This window comes from Phalacrocorax aristotelis, chromosome 9 (genome assembly GCF_949628215.1).
Source record: "Phalacrocorax aristotelis chromosome 9, bGulAri2.1, whole genome shotgun sequence".
NCBI classification, from domain to species: domain Eukaryota; kingdom Metazoa; phylum Chordata; class Aves; order Suliformes; family Phalacrocoracidae; genus Phalacrocorax; species Phalacrocorax aristotelis.
In genome coordinates, this window is record NC_134284.1 from 34976340 (window position 1) to 34986092 (window position 9753).

General features: G+C 49.4%; 1 protein-coding gene across 1 annotated transcript; it reads left to right on the top strand.

The window, feature by feature from the left end:
• Positions 1–1259: 1259 nt before the first annotated feature.
• Positions 1260–8201, top strand: GNPNAT1 (glucosamine-phosphate N-acetyltransferase 1). Its single transcript, XM_075104350.1, has 6 exons — positions 1260–1345; positions 3892–4079; positions 4790–4852; positions 5486–5613; positions 6146–6207; positions 6624–8201. Exons 2-6 carry the CDS (start codon positions 3908–3910, stop codon positions 6769–6771), a joined length of 573 nt encoding a protein of 190 aa, XP_074960451.1. The 5' UTR covers positions 1260–1345; positions 3892–3907; the 3' UTR covers positions 6772–8201.
• The last annotated feature ends 1552 nt before the right edge of the window (positions 8202–9753 follow it).

Sequence of the window (9753 nt, forward strand, 5' to 3'; positions counted from 1 at the left end):
AATTATCTTGTTCAGCAGGCCTCCTGCTCCATGCGTGCCTTGGCCTCAGCTGTAAAACAGTCTCTCAAGATTATCTCTAAGTTGGTTTTTTTTTTCAGCGAAGAGGAAGAAAAACTCATGCCCCGCCCCACCCCCACCAGCCTTGGAGGCTGAACGAGGCCTATCGCAGCACTGGGCAGCAGGGCTAGTCCAAGGGCAGAGATGAAGCCACCAAAAATGATCCCCTAGAGATGAAAATTATCAAAGCGAATGATGCTTTCACGATGAAAGCTGCTGCCACCTGCGATTCCTCAGGAGAAAGAGGAACCTTTGTATAGCCCTTTCATCTGAGCCATCCCTCCACAGGCACCCGTGAGCCCCTCCTGAGCTGTGGCCAGCTCTGGATTAAAGAGATCAGGCCTCCAAAGCCACCAAGCAGCTTCCAGAAGGAACTTTGGAGGCCAGACCCCAGTGGAAACACAGGGAAACATTTGCAGAGCAGCCAGCAATTATACCCTGCAAGTGTCCTAGTGATCGGCTGCTTTTGAAAAGCGTCATACGGATCTTCACTGACCTCACGCGGCCTGGTACCTTTCCCCCAGAAGAAAGTCTGGCAGTCAGTCAAAACCAAAACTTTCTTTATGGGAAAGGCAGCTGGCTGGAAAAAACCCTCCAAGCTGTAACAAGAAAGCAGGCATGGATTAGAAGGTGGGATCCAGCAACGACCCCCCAAACTGCACTGTGATGAGAAGTTGCCCCCTGTGCTGACGGACACAGCCCGCCTGCCCTGCCGCCCGCCTCGCTCCTGGAGGACGCTAGTTCGGGGAGGGGGAGGCAGATTTTCCTCCAGGCGCCAAAATCCTGTCAGGGAACCGCAAACGCCTCAGCCTTCGTGCCCCACGCTGAGGTGGAGCGGGGTCTACGGGTCGGCCGGCCTGCCAACCTCGAAACCCTCACCCTTCCTCCCGCCAAGCCCCCCGGGGCCGCTGCCAGGGTGAAACGGCCCGGGGGCGGCGGGGGTGGTGGGGGCCTGAGCGACGGACGAGGACAGACGGTAACGGCGACCCCCAGGCGCCCGCCGCCATCTTGTACCGGCCCCCACGGCTCGTCCGCAGAGTGATAGGAGGGGCGGGGCCTCTACGACGGAGGGGGCGTGGTGCTACCGCCCACTGCCCAATCCGCGCGCGGGGGCGGGGCCATTCCCGAAGGTCTCAAGGCCGGCGTTGGTGCCGAGGCGGGGATTGGCGGGTGGTGATTGGTTGCGCTGGTGTGCGTGCGTGCTGGGTCCCGCCCCCTTGCCACGTCCGTGCGGCGCCTGCGGCGGAGCCGGTGCGCGCGGTAGTTAACGTCGCGGCCTCGTGTAGGGGTGAGTGAGTGAGTGAGTGCGGGCGGGGCGCGCACTGCCGCGGCTTTTGGGGAGGGGGAGGCTGCGGGGTCGCCTCAGTGTGAGGGGCTGCCCCCCCGAGGGGCTGTGTGAGGGATCGGCCTGAGGGGGGACCCCCCTGAGGGCCTGGGTGAGGGGAACCCCTGAAGGGCTGTGTGAGGGTTCGGCCTTTAGGGACCCTCCCGAGGGACTCTGTGGGGGGTCCCATTCCCGGGGTGCTCCTTCAGGTGGGTGTCCCCCCGCAGGGGCTGTGTGTGGGGTGAGGGGACCCCCCCCGAAGGGCTGTATGGGGGGTCCCATCCCCGGGGTGTTGTTTCATGTGGGGCCCACTGAGAGGCCGTGCGGGGCAGCCTCTCATCTGTCCCCAACAGCTGGGGAGCAGGCAGAGGTCTGGCCGAGCCCCCCTGTCCCCCCCTAGAGGGTCTCCCACGGGCAGGTAGCTCATCTCTGGGTGGTGGGGGGCCCCCAGCATAACGTGCTCCCCCACGCTGGCTTCCCGGAGATGGCGAGAGGGACCGAACATGTCCCGTGGGCGCTTGGCACGGCCCAGTCCCGCTCTCGACAGGGGTGAGAAGCCCAGGGTGCTAGGGGGGGCCTTCAGGTGCACCCCAGGGCCAGCCCCTGGGCTCAGAGTGAGCTCAGCAGGGCTGGAGGGAAACCAGCCACCCCTCGAAACAGGCCGGAGCTCTTCCTCGCCATACGTTGATCCTTGGTTTTAATTGGCCAACACGTTTCTATTAAGTCATATTCCTGACTCCAGAAAAAGTGTGAAGCTTCAAACTTCTTACTGCTCCAGCTCTGCTGGATGTAGTTTGAAAAATAACTCATAGTTTGTTGCTAACTGCTTGAAGAGCACCAAAAATTTTACTTCCTTTATATGCTTTTCTGCTTCAGTGTGTGCTTGGTATTCAGTAACCCTGAGCTGAAATGAATTGGATTTATTTTATTCTGTACAGGATGCTAGTTGAATGTCGTTATGAACGCTCATGAATTCCAGGAAGGCTTTGTAATGGGACAGGGTGACGGCAGCGTTAGAATAATGAGATCTAGGAACTGAGACACCAAATGTATTGCTGGAACCAGGGAGACTACAGTTGTGCTTGGCAGGGACGTAATTAATACGCTGGCGATGGGCGTGTGGTCCTCCGCATGTGTCAGCATGGTCTGATCGCTGAGGGTCAGGACTGGGACTTGGAAGACCTGGATTCTCACTTCTGACTCTCCCATCTATGCAAATGGTTTTCTTTGCACTTCATTTTTCCCCCCGTTTCACTTCGAAAACTCGCGTGGGATGAGAATTTGTATTGCTGTTTAACTGCTATAACAGCAATTTTTTTACTTTTATATGCAAGATCGAGATGAGAATGGGGATTTAAAGGCCAGTGTATGTCAGCAGGTGGCATAAAAAAGGGTTTTATGGTTGGTTGTTTTTTTTTTTTAATGAAGCTTTTTCAGTTGTGTTTCCAGAGCCGCCTTCAGTTTTGAGGCTCACATGCAGCAGTTACGCTGCGATGTTTCGTAGCCAACATCCTCTGTACCTCCTCTGGGCAGCTTAAGGCTGTAAGATGTCTTGTTTTAGAAGTATTAATCCCAAATACATTTTCTTCTGGTGTTTGCTTGGCCTGTCCAAGGGCACGCAACTACCGCGTCTCTTACAGTGCAGCTAAGTTAATTTGAAGACATATAAAGAACTTAGTCTCAGGTGAAGTCCCCATAATACGCTTTGTACCAGAAACCTGACCTGGTATTCCACAGGTGACAAAGTAAGAATGATTTTCCTATATCTAGCCATTAGGAAATATATCCCTTTGCTTCCTCTTCTCCCTAATTGTGAATGACACACATTCCCAAATGGCATTAATCATTAACAGGTGTCTCACTGTCGCCTTGGCAGCTCTGTGCTTTACCTGTTAATGGACAACGAGGTGCTGTGCTTTGCAGCTGAGATGGCATGAAGATTTTATAAGTGCACCGAGCAAACGCAACTGCCCGTGCATGCAGGCTGTTGTGTGGTTGGTGTTTTCAGATGTGTGATGTGGTGCTGCTCGGCTGAGACACTAAATATTTATGTGGTGGGACTGGTTGGAAAAAAAGTGTACCGTTCCTCCCGCCAGTTTTAAATGGAAGGCTAATGCAAATGATCTCCCTTATACTTGGTAAACAGTACGTTAGGGAGGTTTCTTGAGAGTTCCTTTTCAGAGGGCTGTAAAGGTTAAATATCCTAGTCAATGTCTTACCTGGTTGGTTGTTTTTCAAGAGAAAAAAACCTTCCCAGATGAAGGCAGAAATGCCACATGTGTTGACTTTAGATAACGTGCGTGGTGTCAGTGTTCATGCTCTTTGTTTAACCTAGTGGCCTCATCCAGTGAAGGTTAAGTAGCTTCAACTGCAGATAAAGTGAACAGCAGTTCTGATTTCATTCACCTTTCTCTGTGTCCCTGAAGAACATCACATGGTGTGATATAACCAGGGGAAATAACATTTTTAGTCTCTAAATATGCTCCTTACCCACCTGCGTTCTGTTCCAGAGCACCTGTTGCAGCCATGATGCCTGTTGCAACTGTGATGCCTGACGACACACCAATGTTTGACCCAAATATTCTGCATGAACTTGACTGGAGCGAGAACACGGCGACGTTTTCTCCTGCCATTTCTCCTTTAGATCCAGGAGATGGCCTGGTTTTGAGACCACTTTGCACAGCTGATTTAAATCGAGGTAGGATCGTCTTTAATGATCATCACAACGGAAGCTGGGAGCTGAACTAGATAATATGTATTTCTGCATGATCTTGCACTAGATTAGGATTGCTCGTGTTATCTGATTTGGGTTATTTGTATTGGTAAGGAATCAGAGTGCTTGGCACCGTGGATTGGCGCTGTGGTGGGTGACCCTCAAAATTGGTTTTACTGTTTTCATAATCTCAAAAACAATCTTAAAATTCAAGTCAAATCTTTCAAATAATCACCAACTTCCTATTCACTACAGCTTTAGAGAGGGAGTGCAGTTGTTCATACCATTCCCTTTAATATTAATGTGAACCAGCATATTATTCTTAGTGCATGGGGACTTTAGTTCTGTAACTTGGATAAAAAGGTTGCTCTGAACTTGCAGCTTAAGATCACATAATTTCAGGCTTACACTTTTCTTTCTTGAATGTGTTCATCTTCTGCACCCAAGCTGCAGTTTGCTGCTGATGCCTTAGCTGATCTTTCAGCGTTGCTCAAGGCAGGAGTTTGATTTTAAGATTACAGTCTAGTTCTATAATACGCAGAGCTCAAGCTTTTATGTACAACTGAATTGGACAGTGCCACAGGGATGTTAACTCTCCAAACAGCCGCGTCGGGTTGTTGTGTGCTATTTGGAGCTAATTTTGTGTCACTGTCCCTCACTGAGGGTTGTTTCCCTCCCCCCTTCTTTTATAACAGGCTTTTTTAAGGTTCTGGGTCAGCTGACTGAAACTGGAGTTGCAAGCCCAGAGCAGTTTATCAGTGAGTATATCATTATTTCTTGGCATTATCCATTGAGGTTACTGGGAAGCAGCATGTACTGATGCTGACAGCAAAGCTACTTGGGCATGAGGCTCCTGACTGCCCGATGCCAGAGGGATTTATTAGCTCGGGTCCCCTGAGGCAGCTTTTGGCGCTCAGCGTTGGATCCAGTGGCAGCTATCCCAGAGGGCTTCTTGGCTGGGACAGGCCTCAACAGTCTACCTGCTTTTGAGACTGAGCGTTGGATACCTGGCAGAAGGGATTGCTGGGTGATGGCTTGGTCCGGCTGAATTACCACAGCGCCGGTAGCGAGGCAGGGACTTGCCTTTGATCATAGCTTCGCTGCTTGGGCCGAGATGTGAGATGACTTAGAAGTGCTGCCACCTTCACATAGCGCCCGTCGGCAGGGAGGCAGGTTCTCTTGGCACCTAAGGAAAAGGCATTTGTTTTAATTTCTGCTTTTTCCTGGTTCTGACTCTGGTGTGTTCAGGTTCTGGGGTGTTGGGCGCATCTTCCTTGTCACCCTGAACCCTGCAGTGATCTGCATTTGGAATCCATTGCAAGTGTTAAGTCTTCACAGCAATTAAATCTGAGATTAACGGCGACTGTTCTGCTGTCTGTCTGCTCCCACAGAAACCTTTGAGCACATGAAGAGGTCTGGAGATTACTATGTTACTGTCATAGAAGACACAAATCTTGGACAGATTGTTGCTACGGCAACGCTGGTGATAGAACATAAGTTCACTCACTCCTGTGCAAAGGTAAATTCTCTTGCTGTGGTTGTAAAGGGAGGAAAAAGATCCTGTCCCCAGCCTCTGTGCATTTTATTTTCATGGTTTTACCGTGTGATGAAGTACCTTCTGCTGAGTCAGTGACAAAGGCGCTTTAAAAGTATCCTTGGGTGCTCAGCTAAATAGTAAAAGGAAGCTTTGGCTTTTCTTAAGGAAAAAGAGCAATCTGATGTCTGGCCCGTTCCCCCTCCCCATGAGCTTTTGAACCAGTCAGGCTTGGCTCTGAGGGAGCAGATGGCTGAGGATCTCGCTGCTGCGCAGCCCCGGCTAGACATGTGGAAACAGGGAGATTTAGGTTGAATAGAGAGACACAAATCCCTTGGTGGGGAAGGGCTGCGGTGGGGTCGTGGCTGGCTGCTGGAAGGGGCGTTACGAGTGTGTCGACCGCTGGAGGAGTTGTATCAAAATAAACAGCAGAAAATCCAAGCATGAAATGTAGGGCGGTAAGGAAACTACCCGCAGCAGTGTTCTGTTTGGCTAACACTTGCCTGTATTTTCACAGAGAGGAAGGATAGAAGACGTAGTAGTAAGCGGGGAGTGCCGAGGAAAGCAGCTTGGCAAACTGTAAGTGTTCCGCCACCTTTGCCGTTTCACGCCAGGCCGGGCAGCAAGCCCGTGCCCCGTTCCTTTCTGTCCCCACGCCTTTCTTCGCTGGCGGCTGCCACCAGGGGAGGATTTCAGCCCTGTGGGGTAGCTGCAGGGCAGAGCCTCCCCAGCCAGGCAGGCTCAAAAGGCTTAGCCAGAAGGTATCGTTTGCTGGCAGAGTTCACATTGAGGTTCTTCAAACAGTAATGTAAAACTGTCTGCAAGATGCTGGTACTTTGATGTTTTTCATGGGGAAGCAACTGTCCTGTGTAGTGAAGGAAAGTGCAGAGTGCTGTAGAACTTCGGTGTTGTAGGTAACATTCGGCTAATTAAATGTTAACTGTTCCAGCATTCAGGGCTGTTTCATTTATCTGTTGGTTTTCTGTCTTTTTCAGATTAACGTCCACCCTGACATTGCTAAGTAAGAGACTGAACTGTTACAAAATTACACTTGAGTGTCTGCCAAAAAATGTGGATTTCTATAAGAAGTTTGGCTACTTGGTATCTGAAGAAAACTACATGTTTCAACGGTTCTTTAATTAAAGAACTTCTAGTAATTTTATTTTTTTTAAAAGACTTGGTGGAGGAGCTTGTGCTACAAACATTCTCTTCGTGGAAAATTTATATAGTTTATTGCTGCAAATATGACGATCCCTATAAATAATGAATGTCAAATGTGTAAATCATGGGGGAAAAAAAAAAAAACAAAACCAAAAAACTGACATTTTAGAAGGGTCCTCTGGGTTAGGAAATGAGCGCTTAGAACTAATTTTTACTACTGTTCAGTCGAAGTGAAGCTTTTTTGTTTTAGCTGAGTTACAAAGGACTCTCGTTAAAGGGATGGTTTTTAACCAAAGGTATATATTTTTATCTCAAATTTTTTCTTGCATTGTATTTTTCTAAAAGGTTTGTGCTTCTTTTCTTGGTAGCTGGGGTACAGTTCGTGGGATTGTGCTCCTGTCCGTACTTCACGGAAGGATGACGTAGCTCGGGCGGGGATGATGCTTCTCTCGTGCAGAATTAGTGATGCAGGATGGGCGTTTGTTCTGTTCTTCCCATGAAACCTCACGGAGGTGCTGTTGATGTCAGCATGCCTAAAGTTTTATAGGTACTGTTTTCCAAAACCAAATTTGTTACCGCTCGTGCGGGTAGCGGCAGGGGGAAGAATCCTTCTGGGCTGTGCTAAAGCTGATGTTCAGAGTCTAAAAACGGATGTGTGCTTCTCACTGCAGGGGTGCTGCACTTTAGCTGATAACATACTTTGTTTTCAGCATAATGACTTGTTTGGTGACACACACAAAAATAAAAATACCTGGATGGTTTGTGACAGGGCAAAGGTAACTGGGAAACTGGAATGTCTGACAGGCAGAACACACCCCATCTTTAGCAGGGCTCTGGCTCGTGCTCAGATTCGGGACTGGCAGGCAGCGCCTGTATCGGTGAGGAGGTGGTTCGGCTTCGCCGAGCATACCTGGCCAGCTCGTGCACTCATGGCTGTGGTGTTGCGGTAACGGTGTCTGCCTGTGGCATAGCAAACCAGCGGAGAAACCCCCCTGATCCTGGTCATGAGGGCCTGCTGCTGCTTCGGAGCATCCCTCTTGCTGTAAGATTGGATGAATGATTTTAGCACTTTTGTCGGCGCCACCAAGCAAATAACATACAAAGCTCCAGTTCCAACAGTGGTGTTTTGTGTGAGGGGAGGGACAAATCCTGCGTTGATGAATAGGGCATTATAAATACATGAAGGTTCGTACAGAACAGCCAGTCTTGTTTGTGAACAGTTAGGCCTTACAAAATGTTCTTTCATTGTGGCGTGGAGAGCCTACTTTAAGCTCCGGTGGGGGTCCTATTTAATGTTCCTGATGGTACTCCACTCAATATAGTGTTTCCTTGGTGATGTCTGTTTTATTTATTGATTATTTTTAAAAAAAAAATCTTTGTTTAAGCTGAATAAATGAAGACTGCCAAATGTATCTGGTCTGATTTCCTAGTGCTGTGTGGTGCCTAGCAGTAGGTAGCCAGAGAAAGTATGCACTTGTTATCTTTCAGAAGAGTACTGCCTGCTGCAACTATGTTTGTTTTCCTTTCCCTGGATCAAAAAGAACACTTTTTGAAGCTGCATATTGATTCTGAGCATGTGTCTGATACACATCTTCATCTTTGCAAGTATGACTTCTATCAAGTGACTCTTCCAAGGGAATCCTCAGCTTCTGGGGCCGAGCTGTTGCCTCTGGGCACAAACCCTGGCCTAGCACCCAAATGTACCTGACTGCTTACAGACATGCCAGGACCACTGAGAAAGCAAGGTGTGGTCTGAGCCCAGCTGAAGTTTCTGCCCCTCTTGTGCCCCTGCTCTCCACAGCAGAGCTGCAACAAGGCCCATTTTCTTAGGGGTGTTCTCCCTGAGGGGGGAATGGAGCTTCTCCCAGCTGTGTGCTGCTGTGGCTTGAGCCCAGACTCTGAACTAATAGTGCAAAAGCTACTAAGTGACTGAGGTGTATTTCCTTGCCTCTTACAGTTTTAATTAATTCTGAATTTCTACTAATTTAAAGTGGATTATTTTAATTTCATGATATCCGCACCATCTAAATAGCTCCAGGCCCTCATTAAGAGTTAAAAAAATAAGTACAAGTGAGGAGCAGGTGATTGTGTGCCCAGCTTAGATCACTGTAAAACAAATGGGTTGAAAGCTTGGGTTGTGTGGCTGCATGACACTGCCTCTGCTGGGAAGAGTCCAGCTCATCACCATCCCTTTGGCTTTGAATAGCTCTTTGGTCTGTACTGGGGTGATGTTCCCAACCTCAGCAGGCTTCTGGCCCCTCAGAACCAGCTGTGAGAGCAGCTCTGCCTTGACAGGAAAGGTACCATCACCTGCTGCATCACACCTGGCTACTGGCTAGGCTCCCTGGAATTCCTCCTGAGGAAGACTGGGCTCAGTGTCCAGCCTTTTAGATGAGGAAAGGGTTGTGGGTGTGAGCTGCAGGGCCAAAAGCAGGCTGTCACCAGCTAACTTTGTGTTACTAAGCTCATCGCTGGCCCTGGTGAAGAGGAACATCTCTGCAAAGCACAGGCAGATGCTCTAGACTGATACTACCCCAACAGGGGCCTAATGAACACTGCTGTGGTTTGGGGCATGCCCCAGCCAGCTGGAAGAACAGCAAGTACACAGGTATGTGGGTTTTAAACTGTTATTTGTGGCATGTTCCTGTGAACTGTGACAGCCTTCAACAGCAACAGGTGCTACTAAAATGCATTCTGTATCTCCAAAACCGAGGAAGCCCTGCTAACTTATCTGCAGTAAAAGTGGCTCAGCAGGAGAGAGCAAGACCTCCCCCTCCCTGGGAACCAAGGATCTTGTCAGAGCTCAACCAGCTTCTCCAGAGGTTTAGTATTACCCCCAAAATGATGGGATAACAGCTCTCCCTGCCATGAGGCAGATCTCCAGCTCCTTCACTCTGCCTCCCCTAAGCTGGAAAAGGGAGCCTTAGCATCTGAGCATATCCCTGTGGATCCCCAAAGATCTAG

Coding starts and splice junctions, on each gene's coding strand:
- GNPNAT1 (XM_075104350.1), top strand. CDS start 3,908: ATGATGCCTGTTGCAACTGTGATGCCTGACGACACACCAATGTTTGAC. Junction 5,614..6,145: donor TCACTCACTCCTGTGCAAAG/GTAAATTCTCTT, acceptor GTATTTTCACAG/AGAGGAAGGATAGAAGACGT. Junction 6,208..6,623: donor GGAAAGCAGCTTGGCAAACT/GTAAGTGTTCCG, acceptor TGTCTTTTTCAG/ATTAACGTCCACCCTGACAT.